Raw genomic sequence first — 18,050 nt, 5'->3', positions numbered from 1 at the left:
TCACCTCTTTTTCCAAGTATATCTGCTTTCCTTTTTCTCTCCAAGAAAACCAACCTTTATAACAAAGATTTTTTTTTTAAAAAACCTAACCACAGTTCAGCAAAACACAAATGTTTCTCTCACCTCTCTGCATATATTTTTTTTCATGTTTTGAAATCCCAAACCTCTTGTACTAGGAGCAAATGTCCGCAGGTCATGACTTGCCTATAAACGCCCACTGTGACTAGAGCTCTGGCTGGGAAATCGGGGAAGCCCCAGGTTTGTCTCCCCCTGCCATGAACTCACTTTATAGTCTGGGCCTAGGCACTCTTCCTCTATAGACCTCAGTTTATTCATCTGCAAAATGGAGACCTTGCCCTCCTAGAGGTCAGCAAACTATGACAGGTCTTCCAGCCTGATTTTATAAGGCCTGCAAACATATTTTTTGTATTTAAAAATGCAGAAAGGGGCAGCTGGTTGGCTCTGGATTGAGAACCAGGCCTAGAGACAAGAGGTCCAATCTGGCTTCAGATACTTCCTAGCTGTGTGACCCTGGGCAAGTCACTTAACCCCCATTGCCTAGCCCTGACAACTCTTCTGCCTTGGAACCCATACACAGTATTGATTCCAAGACAGAAAGTAAAGGTTTAAAAAAACTGCAGAAGCCATTCTTCACTCATGGGTGGTCAACCTTCCAGGTAGTTTGCAGACTGTGCAGGCTTCTCAGAGGTGCATGTCAGAACCCTGGAGTCTAATGTGTCTCCTGCAGAGAGGCAACTCCCAGCGCCATTAGTGTGAAGGATGTTGCACATAGCCGCCGCTTCAAAGGCTCCGTTCTCTGGTGACAATGAAAGGCTTATTGGGAATGATGTCTTTTCTTGGTCTTGCCAACATCATATTCACTACTGAGTAGACCTTGGCTAGATTCCATTTCTTAGTATTGTATTTGAACTTAGACACTTATCTAGAAAGTAAGACTTCTTGAAATAGAAAAAAGTCTCAAGACTCTCTTTTTAAAGAGCCCAGGCCTTGGAGTCAGAAAGCCAGGTCCAAGTCCTGCCTTCAGAATTTATGCTTCCCATCCCAAAGCCCGTCTCCCCATCTGGAAAATGGTGATGGTAATAATTATACTGTGTGCTCTCTGGAGTGAAAGCTAGCATTGCTGGGCATAGGTATGTCCCTAAAGCAGCTCTTATTTCTCATTCATTAGTTTCTTGCATGTAAACCTACATTAATCCAGTTTTCCCTTTTTGGTTTTTTCTTGTAGCATCAGCGAAAGTTTCCTCACTGTGAAAGGTGCAGCGCTCTTCCTGCCACGGGGAAATGGGTCCTCCACACCGAGAATCAGTCACAGGCGCAACAAGCATGCAGGTAAAGCTGCGCACTTGCCCCCTTGGTCACCTTGCCTTCATGCTTTTCAGTGCAGGAGCTGTTAGCCTTTCATGGATTCTCTAGGCGAGAAATGTGGGAAGCAATCTAATGCTTATGTAATTGCTCCCTTGTAATCACAGGCTCTGAGAGTGGTAAGGAACTCCATTTCATCCTCGCCTTGGAAAGTTAACAGAATTGTCCTTACTCACCTGGAGTTGTCCTTGCCCTGCCTTGTGGGCCAGGCAGGATGAGTCTCAGGAGATTTGTTCCCTTAAGATCCTGGGAAAACCAAAGACTTTTAGAACTCTGGATTTGGGCATCTCATTTTCACTCCTAATTAACCAAAATAGAAACCCTTAAGATTATTTCTGCCTAGGGTGGATGAGTGCAAACTATCCTACCCCAGTATAACTAGCTGACCCCAGACTATGTTTCACATCCTATCCAACATCCACCAAGAAACTAGAACTTCTCTACCCAGTGGCACTCCCTTCTCCTCACCAGCAACCACCCCACTCTGGGCCTGGCCTCCAAGCCTCTCAGCACTGGAATTCTATCTTGGGCCTGGGCTTTCCTGGCTTGTAGATGAATGAATGAATGAAAGTCGGGTTTCTTCATACCCCATCAAGCATCCACCGGGAATGTAGGCCCTTATGGAGCACCTCACTGTCCATTCTCCTTCCATTCATTCCCCCTTTGCCCTTTGGGCTCTCATTCTTGAATTGGAACTGCCAGTGGGACCAGAAGAGGTGGGATCTTCCAACAACTCACTGCCCTAAAGCAGCTCTTCACTAGCCTCTGGAAGACCCCACATCAAACTGCCCAGAAAGGTTTTCTTCCATGTTAGAATGTTGTCTCTTCAAGGGTAGGAACTGCCTCACTTGTCTGTCTGTTTTCCCAGCACCTAGCACAGTGCCAGTGACTGGCACAGAACAGGGACTTGGAAAATTAATTTTCATTCATTCGTGTTCTCTAATGATGGTCCAGGGAAAATGATAAGATAAATAAAAGCTTATGTAGGTTCTCATCACAATAAAACTTGTTATAACACAGATTAAAATGCAAGTTCTTTAAGATAATTCCTTTAATCCTCTTCCTATAACCCTAAATATGTACATTCCAAAAAAGATTCAGTCCACAAACATGATGTGCCTACCATTTGCAAGGTACAAGGGAGTATACAAGCTAAGTATGCCATGTCTGCCTGCCCTCAAAGAGCTTACAAAAGGCAGGACATTTAAATGAGAGTCTCTAACCAAATGCAGTCTGAATAATTTAGGGACAATTTACAGGGAACACTAATTTGTCTGGACTTGAATTTTGAGAGGAAACATGGTAGAAAGAGGATCATTGAATCCCGGCTCAATCACTTACTAAATGTGAATAGTTTCCTTTAATCCCAAGCTAGCCAGTTCAGTGGAGATAATACACTGTTGAATTTCTCAGATGGTTGTTATGAGGAAAGTAGTTTATAACTTGAAGTCATAGGCCCTGAGTTCAAATCCTGGTTCTGCCCCCTTATTACTTGTATGACCTTGTGCAAGTCATTTAACTTTTCTGAGCCTCAGTTTCCTCACTGTAAAGTGAGATTAGACTAGGTGGCCTCTTAGGTCCCTTTTACCTCTATAACTATTATCCTTCAATTACGAACTGGTTTTGTGCTTTGTTTTTCATATATTGGGCTTCTTAAAACAAGACATACCTAAAGTGGTATAACCCAGAGACGGGTTTATATAAAGTGAGAAACTTTCCATGAAATGAGGGAAAACTTTGAGAAAAGGAGATTGGTAGGTGGTGAGGGGGTGGATGGGTCAGGAAGCCAGTCTGCCTGCCAGGCCCCCTTTCTGTTGGCAACTGTCATTTCAGAAAATCTTTTGGAAAATGTCCACCTCAGAATAGTCCTCAGATGATAGTCCAAGCCCAGGCTCAGGAAAAAAGTTGTTATTCATTGCGACAATTGTGCTCATTTATATGTTTGTGGCCTCCAGGGATAGGAAAAAGTTGTGACTGCTAGAAGGGCAACAAACCCCACTGCAGACCTTGAGTAGGTCAGAGGTGAAACCCTAAAATACCGGATCCCCTTGAACCTGAAATTGACTCTCATTCCAGCCAGCATGCTCTCGGCATCTCAGTGGCAGGTCCACCTCCATAGTGCACCTAGTTGCCAGTGTCACAGAGTCACAGAGTCAAGTTCTAATTGATTATGTTCTTCCACAACGGATCCCAAGTCACTAACCCAGTAAGGAATTGGATGGTCAGGGACAACCTTTTTTTTCTTCTTTCTCACCTTCTGTCTTGGAATCAATACTGTATATTGGCTCCAAGGCAGAAGAGTGGTAAGGGCTAGGCAATGGGGGTTAAGTGACTTGCCCAGGGTCACACAGCTGGGAAGTGTCTATGGCCAGATTTGAACCCAGGACCTCCTGTCTCTAGGCCTGGCTCTCAATCCACTGAGCCACCTAGCTGCCCCCCAACCTTTTCTTTTTTAAATCATTCTGCCCTCAAATTTAAAAAACTCCAAAACTTATCTTTGCTGCCTCTTACTTCCCCAAAGGACTTTCAGGAAGAAAGGAACTAGCCCCAGCTAACTCTGCATGTCAGGGTGATGTTGGGTATTCACCTTGTATAGCCCAAGGAAGAAAGAGAGAAAGCAGAGCTTTAATCCAGCCGGTCCAAATGAGTTTAGTGAATCTGTCTGTCTGTCTATCGGTCTGTCTGTCTGTCTACATCCATCTACTTATCTCGCGTGTGAAGGGAGTGGGGTTGGTGCCTCTTAACGCCTCCAGGCCTAGTTGGCCTTTTTTCTTTTCTGCATAAACCTCCTCACACAACTTCAGTCCAGGTTCCACTTGATATTTACTATTTCCGCTTTGTCCTTTACTAAATAAGCAGCGGGTCTTAGACCTACTGCATGAGCTTGATTTATGATCCGACCCAGGCACTGTTGGTATATATAAATCCAAGCTCTCAGAGACTGAATCCAGGACTTCCCCACATTCGGGAGCCAGCGCAGCCCAATTCATGCCATTACCTGGCTGGTGATGCTTGCAGAGTCAGAAGCAACCTGCAAATGGCTCATACAGCATTGAGCAGGGCTGTGCTTCTTAGAGGCAGGGGAGGAAGTGTGTGGAAGCCATTCCTGTCCACATTTGAATATTCAAAGACTCTAGCAAACAAATGATTAAAAAGAGAGAGTGTCTGTTAACATTCTGAAGGGGAAACAGGCATGGTCTGGTCTGTTGATATTTACTTATTAGTGGTGGCAGTTGGAATTGTTTTTAAATCCCTTGCCTTCTGACTTAGAATCAGTTCTTAAACAGAAGAGTGTTAAGGGCCAGGCACCTGTGGTTAAGTGACTTGCCTACAGTCACACAGTTAGGAAGAGTCTGAGGCCAGATTGGACGGAGGTTCTCCCAATTCCAGGCCTGATTCTCCATACACTGAATCACCTAGCTGTCCCAGCAAGTGATATTTTTAGAGAACGAGAAGGGAATCCCACCTACCTTCAGATTCCTATCCATCCTGGCCTGCCCCCTCAATCTATGGCAGTGCAATTCCCCAACAAGCAGAGAGATTCATTCATAAAATAGTGGCAACTCTTTTTCCATGGACTCTGTTAAAGCTTTATTAGAGGCTAGAGCTGCTTATCTGCCTCCCTTCTATCCTTCATGTGATTTGACTGTATCGTGTCAAAGAATTATTGAAATACATGATAAAGCTTGTATTCAATACCTACTGTGTACTGGGTGCCCTTCAGAAAGGGTTCTCTTCCTGGTAGTCCTTGCCCTACTTCCTCAATTTACACGGGCTAATAATGGAGAAGCCGCAAACACCTCCCTTGGTAGGAAGCTGTATGTAATGGAAGAAGGACTATCCCTGGCCCTTAATCCAGTTGATCCTGGGCCCTCCACAGTCCAGTTTAGGGTAAAATCGTGTGGAGTTGGAGGCCTTCACTCGGGCTCTCTGGGCTTTGGAAGCTGAGATTTCCAGACCGGTTATGTTGCCGAGTTCTGCTGGAATCCTTTGTTGCGGTGCATTTTGTTTTGCTTTGTTCTTAGTTATTTGTTACAAGAGATGACTTGAGGATAGGAGGAGAAAGATGCATTCAGAAGGAAGGTGATGGAAATACAGAAGATTTTTCAGAAGAAGATTTTAAAATTCTACACTGTAGAGATGGTTGATAGCCATCACTGAGATAAAAGGAAATATAATAAACGTCTTACAGACTGTCTCCTTTACCCCTCCCCTCCCTGACTTAATGACCTTTAAGTTACCCAGAAAAAAAACAACAACATGCTTGGCAGTAGGCCTTGCAGTCTCTCCTATCTTTGAAATCCTTTGCTTTTTGCTTTCTTCCTTCCCTTCCTCTCTTCTAAACAACTGTGAGGGTGACCAACAGAATATTACGTGTAGAGACTGTAGTAGCTTCATTGGGGTACACAACTAACTGTTCAAAAAGTGATGTCTTTCCGTACAGAAGTCCTGAGCTAAGCGCAGTCAAATTGTCCTGCCTCTGGTTTGCTTTCCCTGTGAAAGTACCTCATCCCAGTGTATGGTTTCCCTCAAGTCCACCCACACACCTCCTTCCTCCCTGCCTCCCCTCCTCCCAGCACCGTGTCTCCTTTGCACTATTATAATTATCAGCAGAGAACAAGATTGGCGCTTCCTCCTATTTGAATCTTGCTCACTAATGGGATGCTGATTGAAAACTCTGATATTCTGGGCAGCATTGTAGAAAGAGGGCACCTAAAATAGTCTTGATTTTTGTGAATTGAGTGAGCGATCTTGAATAGCTTCTCCCCGGGGAGTATTATGCAGGGCACGTGCCCTATATTCAAGAGGAACTGGGGTCTCTTAAGATTCCACTTGGTTTGAGATTATCTATCCAATAGTAACTGTGAACCAGCAGGATTCGCGGCCCTATTTACTCTGCCAAAGTGTGCAAGCAGGGTCTTTAACTGGTCACTTTCCAAGGGCCGTAAGAAGGAATGAAAGTAGTAAAGCAGAATAAATCTAAAAATATAAACAAACAGTCCACTGTATAGTCATTGCAAATAGGTGAGGACTCACTTGCTACCCATTAAGATGCAGGCTTAATCGGTGCCATGTCTTAGAGTACCTCAGAAACCCCAGCTTCGCTTTTACAGACTCCTAGGAGAACTTTAAAGCAAACGTCAACCTTTCCTTTTGTGACCTTCTCCAGGGGATCTTCAGCAGCACCTGCAGGCCATGTTCATATTGCTCCGCCCTGAAGACAACATTAGGCTGGTAAGTGTTTCTGACTAATGAGCCTCATGGGCAAAGCTCTATTTTCTAAGGTTGTGCCATGCTGAGAGACAGGTGCTTATTCAGTAGGTGCTGATTCAGCGCCTTGGTTCTGCCCATCACTCTAGTGCCAGGACTCCAGGGGAGGCTAAAGGGATGATGGTCTTTCTCAGCAGACGCAGAAGATTGTGGGAAATGAGACTCACCCCTGGGAAAGAGAGACTGCAAAGGAGTAGAGATATTAATGCCCAGCCATGTTACAGAGGAATTCGGAGAAGCATAAAAGATCTGGGGGTTGGAATAGCAAGGCCTTCCTTACTGAAAGGGGGGTCTCAATGGGGTCTCGAAAGATGATTGTGTTTAAATTATCTGAGAGGAAGAGAAAAAGGCAGGAGTCAGGCACAGCCTGAGCACAGGCATGTATATGACAAGTGAGAAGGTTGCCTGATGAATGTGGGAGGGTTTGTCCTGGGGAATACCAAGAAGTATGGTTGGACAAGTAGCACGAAATCCAGGGTGTTGAGATCTCAAAGGACCAGGGTGGCTTCTCCTCTACTGCCCTGTGCTATCACCCTTGGTTAATAAGCTGAGCTATTCTCTCTTCTTACCCTTTTTGGATGGATACCCTTCTGATACTTGGTCATACTTCCTAAGACAGGTCAGGTAAAGCAGTAACGACAAGCCTAGGAATCTGAAGTTGTTTGATTCATTCTACAAATGCCCGGTGAGCACATGCACCATGCAAGACTGGTGTAAGTAGCGGAGGTAGAAGACTAAGCCAGGAGCTTCTTCCCCCATGAAGGGTCACAGTGAGGTGAAGGGCTGGCAGGAATGTGTTCTTGTTCCTCATCCTTTTTCTGATGCCTCAGTGTGGGTGTTGCCTGCACCTCTGTCCTTGGCCCATTTCTTCTTCTGTTCCTTTCTTGGTTCTGATTGCTCAGGACTTCTCAAGGCTCAATGCCAGTGACTCCAGAATCTCCATATCTAGCCTTGACTTTTCTCCCAGGTACAGTCCGCTCCCCCTAGATATTCAGTCTACACCTCAAAATCAGCCTATCCAAACCTGAGCTTTTATTCTTTTCTCCCTAAGTCTGTTTCCCTCTTAATATTTTTTCTTCCTGTTCATTATATCACCACTCTTCCAGTTTCCTGTTTGAAACCTTGATGTTCCTTTTGCCTCTTCCCTTCCCCTCACCTTTTATGTCTAGTTGTTACTGGTTCCCTTTAATTCCCCCTTCATGTGATCAGAGATTTAGAGTTGGAAAGCACCTCCAAGGCCATCTAGTTCAGTCCCTCATTTTACAGATGTGGAAAGCAAAGCCTATAACAGAAAAATGACTTGCCCAAGGTCACACAGGCAATAAGTGCCAAAGCCAAGATTTTGAGCACAGAACTTCTAACTCCAAATCTAGATCTTTGCCCATAGCACACTGTGCTACGTCCTGACATCTCTTTACATCCATTCCCTCCCACTGCAACTACCTTCATACAAGCGCTCATCATCCACTTGAACAATTGCAGGAGCCTCCACTCTTTTCCTTCTTCAATCTACCCTAACTCCTGGTTATCTTTATGCATTAATCATTCTCCTGCTCAGACGTCTCCAACGGTTCCCCTTTGCCACCATGGAAGGTTTCAATCCTTGGCCTGTCATTCAGGGACTTGATGTTCCAGTTCTCTGTCCCCCAAATAGGAGACATTGCAGGATCACACAGCTTCCTCCACCTGGCTTGCCCACCCTCCCATGTGGATTGAATTTCTGACTCTCCTTTAGAGTCCAACTGCTGCATCACATACTCCATGAAGCCTTCTCTGGGACATTCTGCCCGCAGCAACCTTCCCTGTTGGCTCCCACATAGCTCTTTATTTTTTTTACCACCACTCCTCTTTGTACTTACCATGAAATGCTGCACACAGCGGTCATCCTTGTTTGTGCCTTAACCCCACCCTAGCCCCACTAGTCTTCCAAGCTTCTTGAGAAAGTGAGGAAAAATGTTTTATTGAAATATGATAACAATGTTCTGTATGAACGTGGTAGACAGTTAACAATTTGTTGTTAGGTTGGATTATCGAATTGCCTAATCCACCCTCCCAATTTTACAAAGAAAGAAACTAAGGCTGGCATAGGAAAAGCACACCCAGCACCACCTGTTAATGTTAGGACCTGAACTCAGGTTGATTTTCTTAGTCAGTCTCCAACATCTCTTTTGAGTCCTGGATCTAAAATCCCATAATCCCTAGGCTTGAACATTTGCTTTCAGTTGTTCATTAACATTTTTAAAAAATAAAATCAGAAGATGTAAATGAAATTCCAAACTAATTGAAAATTTGGGCATGACAAGATATTTGACAGTTATATCAAAGTCATTATGTTGCAGACCATTAAGTGAGTCATCTTCAGGCAGAATCACTGGATACATTGTGTGACTTCTGACCAATTAGTGCATTTTTATAGCTAAAAGGAGCTTTTGTAGAGTCCAAGCAAAGCCTTCTTTTTTTTTTTTTAAGTTAAATGTGGGATGTTAGAACTGTCATCTTGGGACTGCATAAAGTTAAAAAGTTGGAGAGTTGGCTCTAAGCTCAGTCTCTTATTTTCAGGATATCCCAATAGTAAATAGACACTAGTTCCCTCTCTCTTCTCAATGTTTTCTAAAATTGAGATTAGAAAGATGACAAGTAACTAAAATGAATCCAGTCTTTTTCCTTTAACAGTGTGACTTCTTATCAAGAATATGGGCTCTGTGTACATTGCTGTTGGAATACAACTTTTAAGCATTAGTACAAGAAATAGACTGTGTAGGCCAAGACTAACAGGAATGAAGCAAAGAGAAATTAAGACTGGGTAACCCTTGAACTAGTTGATAGCCTCAATACCGGACTGCCTTCTGTAAAAATCATGTTATTGGCCCCCTGCTACCACATCATTGTGGTGCTGATAATGGCAAGAAGTGCTTTTAGAAGTAGATTATTTTCAAAAATGGTTGAGGGGGCAGCTGGGTAGCTCAGTGGATTGAGAGCCAGACCTAGAGACAGGATGTCCTGGGTTCAAATTTGGCCTCAGACACTCCCCAGCTGTGTGACCCTGGGCAAGTCCCTTGACCCCCATTGCCCAGCCCTTACCACTCCTCTGCCTTGGAGCCAATACACAGTATTTATTCCAAGGTGGAAGGTAAGGGTTAAAAAAAAATGGTTGAGATTATTTTAGGATGCATTGATTTTAGATCTACCCCAGATCCTTCATGAAGATCAAAAAGAATTGAAAACCGGTGCCCCCCCTTTAACTTTGATTTCTTATTCCCAAAGAAAAGTATTTTCAAAATCTTTGTTTCATGTCTGAAATCTATTTTAAATTGAGCCATATATTTTGCTTTATTGTTTGGCTGGCTGAAATTCAATATTTACCTACTTTTGAACTCTGACAGAGCAGGTGAGCATCAGACTAGACTTTGGACCTTTATAATATAATTTTCCTGAAAGAGATAAATATTATATGCAAAGGCACAATATAAGTAAGTCTTTTTCTTGGCAAAAAATGATTGCAATTAAGGCAGAGTCCTTGCAAGCTCTAGTGAAGCATTTCTGATGCTAAGTGGTGATGAGGAAAGGAATATGTAATGAACAGTTTGTCTTTTTGTCAAGAAAATGTTTGGTTGTGAAGGTAAATACATTTGGGGCACAGTAGTTGGTATGTTTGCCCAAAGTCAACATGCTAAGTGCAGTGTGGAAAAGGTTAGTATGCAGAGGGTGATAGATAGCCAAGTATTCTCTGTCTTCACCAAAACTGAACACAAGAAAATGGCACGAAGCTGCAGCAGAAGGAATTGACTTGAGGACAGTGTAAAACCCCAAGGTCCGTGGGTTATTGCCTAGGTTCCTTAAACTCCTGCACCCACCAAGCATGGTAACCACCTTGATCTTTACCCATGGCCAGAAAAACATGTAATATGAATTAAAAAAAAAAGAAAGAAAAACCAACCTTTACCTTCCACCTTGGAGTAAATACTGTGTATTGGCTCCAAGGCAGAAGAGTGGTAAGGGCTAGACAATGAGAGTCAAGTGACTTGCCCAGGGTCACACAGCTGGGAAGTGTCTGAGGCCAGATTTAAACCTAGGACCTCTTGTCTCTAGGCCTGGCTCTCAATCCACTGAGCTACCCAGCTGCCCCCTGTGTAGTATGAATTATGAGTGAAAGAGGACTTTCTGCATTTCTTTTATTGAAATTCAAGTGAAAAATGAATAGCAAGCCAAGCTAGATACAAACCTAGAGCTAGGGTTGAAACTTTGATCAGGTTTAAACAGGCTTCCAGGCTCCAAAAGATTCTTTGCACCACCAGGCATCTCAAAAGAATCCATATAATAGCAATCATTCCTTCTGAAAAGTGAGTTTCATTCAGACTGTTTTTCAGATGCATTTGAAGGCTATCAGGATGAAAATAGATTCTTTTAAAGTTCTTCTGAATTCATCATAGCAGCCTTTTGTCATTAATTTTCTCAGCTCTCAGGTTCTAAAAAGAACAACTCTTGTTTGGTAGAAAAGTCTGTCTGTGAAATTGATTTAAAAAGGAATCCTTGAGCTCAGAAGGGTCAGGAACCGCTCTCTTAAAGGCTTCTTGAGGGAAAGCTATTGAACATTGAAATGGCAATGGGGTATCAAGTGAATGCTAAAAACATATGGGAGGCCCTGTCCTCGGTGTTGGGCACCCAGAAACAAAACTGGCAGCTTCTGTACTTAAATAATTTACCTTATATTGGAAGCATTGCAACCTATATGCACATAGGTAACATACAGGGTAATTGGTGGAGGGAAAGAGCTGTGACCCACTAAAAAGGTGAGGAATATGATAACTTATCCCTGTACTGGACCTTGAAAGAAGAAAAGGATTCTGAGGAGAGAATGCATCATGGGAAGGAAAGCATAGACCAGTGCAGGGGCCATGATGGAGTCACAAGAAAACAAGCCTGTCTATCCTCGGAGCCAACAAGATGAGTTCTTGGTCCTGCTCTTAAACTCCCTAGCCAGGTGAGATGTCCCACATGGATATCCCAACATGACTGAGTCTTTACTCTAACCTAGCAAAGGAGCCCACCGTCCTGGCACTCCTAACTCCAGGCATGACTCTGAGACTCAGAAAATGAATTTGGATCTTGTGAATAGCAGTATTGAAAAGAAAAAATGCCAGCAGGTGTATTATTTATGAAGACTCCGAGGAAAGAAGGTGTGTAAAGCCTGAAGCTCTCCTGGGCTTAGCCCTGTCCATGGACTCTAACAGAAGATTCCTCTCCTACCTGCTTCAAAATAAGGTCTCCCAAGTCTTATATTCCTCAGTACTTCCTGACCCTAAAGAAACATTGCAGTGACTACTAATTCTAAGGAGTATTGGGCAAAGGATGTCTTTTAAAATTGCTTTTACACAAAGTGGCTTAGTGGAATAAATTAGATTATGTTCATCTTTTCTCTGGAAAAGGATGCAGAAGAAAGGTGGAACTGAGGCACGTGTTTTGATTGTTTTCCCATTTGTCTATGCCCGTGCCTCTCAGGACTTGAGGTTTCAAATTAAGATTCTCCTCTCACAACTCTTACAGGATATCTAAATATAAAACATGGACCCCAGTTGAAAGCTTGATCTCTCCCCTTACTAAAGTCTCAGTAATCTGGGTGTTGTCGAGGGTTGTGATGAAATCTGCAGAACTGTAATCCTTTTGGTCTTTAATCCAACTACAGGGTTAAAACAGAATGGTCCCAGAAGAGCCCCTCATCTCATAATGTCTATACCTGGCACCCTACCTACTGCACTAATGGACCCTTTCTTCTAGGGTTAGGTAACTTCATTCTAATAGAATGGGACCCTGCCATTAGAGGTATAATTCAGATATGCAAAGAAAAGCCTAAGGAACTTTTTTTTTTTTAGTTTTGGGTTCTGTAGGTAAGAAATAGAAATGCCAAGTGTCGTGAAATATCTTACAAAGAGAGTCTTTCTGCTAGCCACAATGACCTTGGTAACTTTTATAGAAGCTAATATTCTTTGTAGAAGTTTTTCCCTTTAACCAACTTTGATTCAGTCAATTAATTGCTAACAGTTGGTATAAGAGGAGTGAACAAGGCAGTTATGCCTATGCCAAATGGGTTTTAAGAGTCCCAGCCAGAAATTCCCAGAACTGGGGTGGGATGAAAGGAGACCCTGACACATTCAGGAAACTAAGTATGGTGGGAATGGAAACAACATGAAGAGGGTCCCCCCCTTTTAGGTTAAATTATAGACAACCAAGGCAAGCAAAAGTTCACATAAGTAACATCATTGAAATCTCATTTATTAGAGTGTTCTAGTTTACTCTAATTAGATTTCATGATGATAAATGATTGTAACTGTCTTGGGAGCTGTTCCAGAAACCCTAAAATACAAGAGGAACTGTTCCCCAGGCCTCTGGGAGCCAAGGCCATCACCATCTATGCCAGGCTTCCCTGAATTTGACCCTTAGGTTTTTTTTTAAACCTTAGTTCCTCTTCACTTCTCTGAAGTATGTGTTGCTTGAATTGTCACAATGTGGCTTTCTGGAACATATTTTCAGCAGTACTGTTCTCCATCTTGTAGACTTGACAACACAATACCACTATTACATTCTCCTTGGATCAGCTCTTGTTGGCAACAACCTTGTGCGAGCATGCAAGTACACATGTGTGGATGTGGATGTATGTGTATAGCCAGGCATGTCACTATTTGTGCTTCTCAGGCTTTTCTTAGGATAATACAGTAGAAGAAAGAATTCCACCATTTACTTCTCTTAATTAGCCTAGTATACCTCTGCTTCTCTGATCCTTAGTTCCTATATACCTTTGGGCAGAGAGGCCAGAGCTGGTAGGATGAAAGGATCTGTGAGTCCATCCGTGTGTAAGTACTATACAGACTGCAACTCTATCTTCCACATCTTTCATGAGTTACCATGGTCAAAGGCATTCTTCGTCAGATGGTGGCCAGTCTATAACTTCTCTGATGTACCTCAAGTGACCAGAGTTTGTCCATAATGCATGCACCACAGCAGAATTCCAGTAGAAGCTAGCATGATTAGTACAAACTTTGGAGAGAGCAGTTTTGATTGAATAATGAAGCAAAGATCTGATGGGAATGTAACTGGAGATTAAAATCTGCTACAAATTATATCGAGACTCATTATGCTTAAAATTCTTATTTTAAAAGGAGAGAAGGTCTACAGTATGATCGTAATTTTATCACTTGAAGTTATTTTGTTATTTGTTAACTTTTCAGGCCGTGAGATTGGAGAGCACATACCAGAACCGCACTCGCTATATGGTAGTGGTTTCAACCAATGGCAGACAAGATACTGAAGAAAGCATTGTCCTAGGGATGGATTTCTCCTCTAATGACAGGTATGCTGCTGAACTCAGAAAAGCTCCTTTCTTAAATAAACTTTGCATTTTGTATTAAAAGAGACATTGTCTTGTATAAGTGAGTTCAGTGCATAAAACTAGGGTGGGGGAGGTGTGGATCTTAGACGCCAAGTCTAGAAGGAAATGAGGCAGTGAAACCCACAGTGAGTTGGGAAAAAAAACAACCAACAACCCCCTTTTGTCTTTTGTGTCTCACATATCATCCCTCCCAATCTCTTCTCCTTCCCCCTTTAAGAAACCACTATTAACCAGTTAATTCATGATCCTGGGGAAAGTCATTCAATTAGTCAATTCTCTCCTTGTCTCCATCAGTTAGAATTGAATTTGGTTGGGCCACCAAACTGCCCATCAGACCTGACTGCTCCATGTCTCCTAAATGTAGTGTCCATACTCTGATCTGCTATATTTACCTGTGATCATAAGCCATAGTGTTGCCAAGCCTCACACTCTTTGCCATCTTCTTCTGTTTAAGAAAGCTATGGCTCTTTGGGTCAAATCTGAATTTAGTTCAGTTCAGAAACATTTGCTAATAAGAAGCTTTTATGCTCACGTACCTTTGTTGGGCCTAAACTGGATGTTCAATCTTGTAACTGAAGACATCGCATATTGCTTTGGCCTGTGAAACTTTTGTTGCTAAGGTTTAATGTTTTCCTTTTTTCCATTTCATTTTCTGGAGAAGCCTTGGGAAGGCTATGGAATGTAGCTGCTAAGCAAAACTTTGCTGTCCAGATAATAAGCCTCAGGAAATCCTGCCAGGTGTCTCAGAGCAGACTTCCTGGTTTGAAACTAGAATGAGACTCGGGGCCTGATGGGGGTGGGACCCAGACCCCAGGAGAGTAGTGCCACCCAAAGAGCTCAGCTAAATCAGCTAGAAACTGACATCTCACTGTTTGCCAAAAAAATCATTGGTTTGGAAACTTTTCATTCCAGAATTGGTACTGGTGATTCCTAGATATCCATGACAACACTGACATTGGTTTGGAAGTCAGTCTACAAATGATTTGTTGAGTTTGCCAGAAACACACATCCATGACTGCTCCCTTATTTCCCATGCATTACCATATATTCCCTTTAATTTCATGCTGAGATATCATGCAAGCTTTTTTAATCACTTCTGGGAAGCTTTCTCTTATTCAGGTTGAAGAAGGGAGAAGCATTTTCACTTTTCATATGGGCTAGGCAGCAGTCTGTCAGTATTAACTCTCCTCCCTTTCATACAATCGCAGAGCTTTGTAATGAGGGTTTCTTCTTCCTTTGTTTAGATTCCACACCTGACCTGGGGAACTCTCTGGAAAGGCCATCTCCTCTGAAGCCAAAACTAGGTTCTTTACTGACCTGGTTTGCAGCTTCCTGTCCCTAGGACCTCCCTGCAGAGTCAGAGTGGGTCAGTGGTTGTTGGCTCCTCCTGGCCCAAAGAGGGAAAGAGCTGTCAAGGGTTCAACTTTATCACCAAGACATTGTCTTGAGCTCTGACCCCAGGCACAAGGAGTGCTCCTTAGGATGTGTCCATTCCTACAGCTTTAATGGCATTGAGAGAACTGTACCCAACAGCTGCCTTTAACAATCAGAAATGTCTAGATTCTGTGGGGCCCAAGAGGAAGGATGGTTCACTGAAGGAGCTGGAAATTCCCTAGTTCTTTCTCCTTCTTGGACACAAAGGCTGCTCTTGTGATTTAGACACCTCTAGTGCTCCCCAAGCACCAAAAATCCTAACCAACCAGAGGACCAAGACTAGGGCTGCAGGTTAGCCTACCTCTATTTCATCTAAATTCCCTCTCTACCCCCCCCCCCCAAAAAAAAACAACTCACATTAGAGGACAGGTGAGTGGTTCAGTGGATTGAGAGCCAGACCTAGAGATGGGAGGTCCTAGGTTCGAATCTGGCCTCAGACACTTACTAGATGTGTGACCCTGGGAAAGTCACTTAGCCCCCTTTGCTTAGCCCTTCTTCTGCCTTAGAACCAATGTACAGTTTTGTATATTTCTACCTACCTAGAGACAGAATGTAAAGGTTTAAAAAAAAAACTCACATCATGGATGTTTCCAAATGTTTTTTAAGCAGAAGTAGGCCTGATTGATAGTCAGTGGCATCAGACTCAACATCATCGGTGTTTTATAGTATTTTTTCTGATTTTCATTAAGTATTTCCTAACTACATTTGATTTGGGCAACTGGAAGTCTATGGTAAGACATCTCTAAGAAGCTTTTTAGGGTTGCTTCACAAATTAATTTCACCTACGTACTTGTTAATTTAAAATTGCATTGAATTTTAACCACTTAAAATTATTTTTAAATGCAATGTAGTCTCGGTATCCAAATGGCACTGCTCCAAATAGAGTTTCAAGGAAAGACACCTGTAGACTTTTAGGGTTGTGAAATCTCTTCTTGTTAATTAGGAATAATGTCTATGAAAGCAAAGACTTGAGCCTTATGAGGAAAGCTCTTAAGGTAGGCTAGATTTAAAATTCCTGGGATATTTTAAGAAGCTCCTGTTTCGTAAAGGTGTCTACTTCCCAGCATAAGGACTCCACTCACCTAAAAGAAATTCAGCAAATCGAGAATTCTCTTTTGGATTTTCCAAGATTTTTGTGTCCCTCTTTAACACTCAGGCTATTGCAATTTCTGCCATAGTTCTTTAAGGGGACCCTTCATATTTATAGCACAAATTTTATGTGTTGCTAGGGACCCTGCTAATTACTCACAAAAAAGGCACACTAAAAATAATCCTTCTCTACCTTGGAAAGACATTTTCAAAACACATTTTCCATGAGCTCATCCCATTTAGGTCACAGAAATAGTGGTGGGGCTATTTATCTCCTGGAGTCTAATATAGTAGCCATGACTGTGTAGAAGCTTCCAGTGTAAGTTATTCTAATCTTGCTTTGTATCTCATGAGTTCGGGAATCATTAGTGATGGTATTGAGTAACACTCAGGGCAGTGAGTGCAAAGAAAAACATTTCACTAAGCACAGACAGCCAGATCTTCATCAGCCACACAGCAGTGGGTTAAGATGTAGAGATCCTCACTTTATAATTACCTTCCCTAGCGTGAGCTCTCACTCCCTCTCACCTTTCTTTAGGACTTGTAATTTATTCAAGAATAAGTCCCCAAATCTTCAAGGTATATTATCTCTAAGCGTTCATAGCCATGCACAGAATTCTTCTTAAACTAGGGAGTATAGAATAGTTATAACCAAAGACAGTGTTTGGATCTGACTCCCAAAGGCCTAGAGGCAAGCATAGTGACACCATATTTGATGGTTCACCCCTGTCTGAAGAACCTGTGTGGTTAATGGCCCAAGCCTAGCCCAAGAGGAGTTAGGAGCTTTTAGCTATTAGCCCCAGCCTGCTCATTAATGTGGTAGTAGGTCCCTGAGGCCAGTTGCTTAATCTGTGTCTGTAAAGTAGGGATGATGATACCGTCCTGGAAGGTTGCCTGGATTCATTAGCCTTTAGACACCATACATGGGCTTTATTTTTCATTGCTGACACTCTTACTGTTTCCGTAATGGTGGCAACTTAATGACTTCTCATCATCCCCACTTGGCTTCCCAAGTGTTCTGAAGTCTTCTTTGTGTATATTTTGTTGCTCCCCACCCCAGTACGGCCCAGTCTCGCCTTTACTTCTATATCCCCTTCCACTACCATGCCCAGTATGGTGGTATTCACAGAAAGAGTGTTCCATGCTACATTAGAAGCTGCATGTTCAAATGCTTTTAGTAAACGCACATGAAATACAGGTCAATGTCAACCCTCAGAGTCGCCTGGGAAATTTGAATTGTAGTAGTTTCTCTTCCTTGTTGAATGGATTTTTAAAAATTGACTGTGCTTTGAAATAGCAGGAAGTGACTGGGTCTCTTGCTCCCACAGTAGTACTTGTACGATGGGCCTGGTCCTGCCTCTCTGGAGTGACACCCTTATTCATTTGGATGGCGATGGGTAAGAGCTTCCCCTTTTCATTATGCCAGTGGGTGGGGTTCCATCTTACTGTACATTGATTCCGCTGAATGGGAGGTTCCCCTATACTTCAG

General features: G+C 42.8%; 1 protein-coding gene across 6 annotated transcripts in view; it reads left to right on the top strand.

Moving 5' to 3' along the window:
• The window catches only part of SSH2 (slingshot protein phosphatase 2), a 264,955-nt gene that overhangs the window by 199,990 nt on the left and 46,915 nt on the right, over positions 1-18,050 (top strand). For 3 of the 6 annotated variants that reach the window (XM_056819582.1, XM_007485719.3, XM_056819583.1), the window contains 4 exons: positions 1,247-1,350; positions 6,554-6,618; positions 13,878-13,999; positions 17,893-17,958. In XM_056819582.1, the coding sequence (XP_056675560.1) occupies positions 1,247-1,350; positions 6,554-6,618; positions 13,878-13,999; positions 17,893-17,958 (357 nt within the window). Of the gene's footprint in view, positions 1-1,246; positions 1,351-6,553; positions 6,619-13,877; positions 14,000-17,889; positions 17,959-18,050 lie in introns of all 6 variants that reach the window. The other 3 variants (XM_007485720.3, XM_007485718.3, XM_007485721.3) reach the window with 1 other exon arrangement.

This window comes from Monodelphis domestica, chromosome 2, assembly GCF_027887165.1.
Source record: "Monodelphis domestica isolate mMonDom1 chromosome 2, mMonDom1.pri, whole genome shotgun sequence".
In the NCBI taxonomy this organism is placed as follows: Eukaryota; Metazoa; Chordata; class Mammalia; order Didelphimorphia; family Didelphidae; genus Monodelphis; species Monodelphis domestica.
The sequence above is the reverse complement of the archived record's forward strand: the minus strand, read 5'-3'. Positions and strand labels throughout refer to the sequence as shown.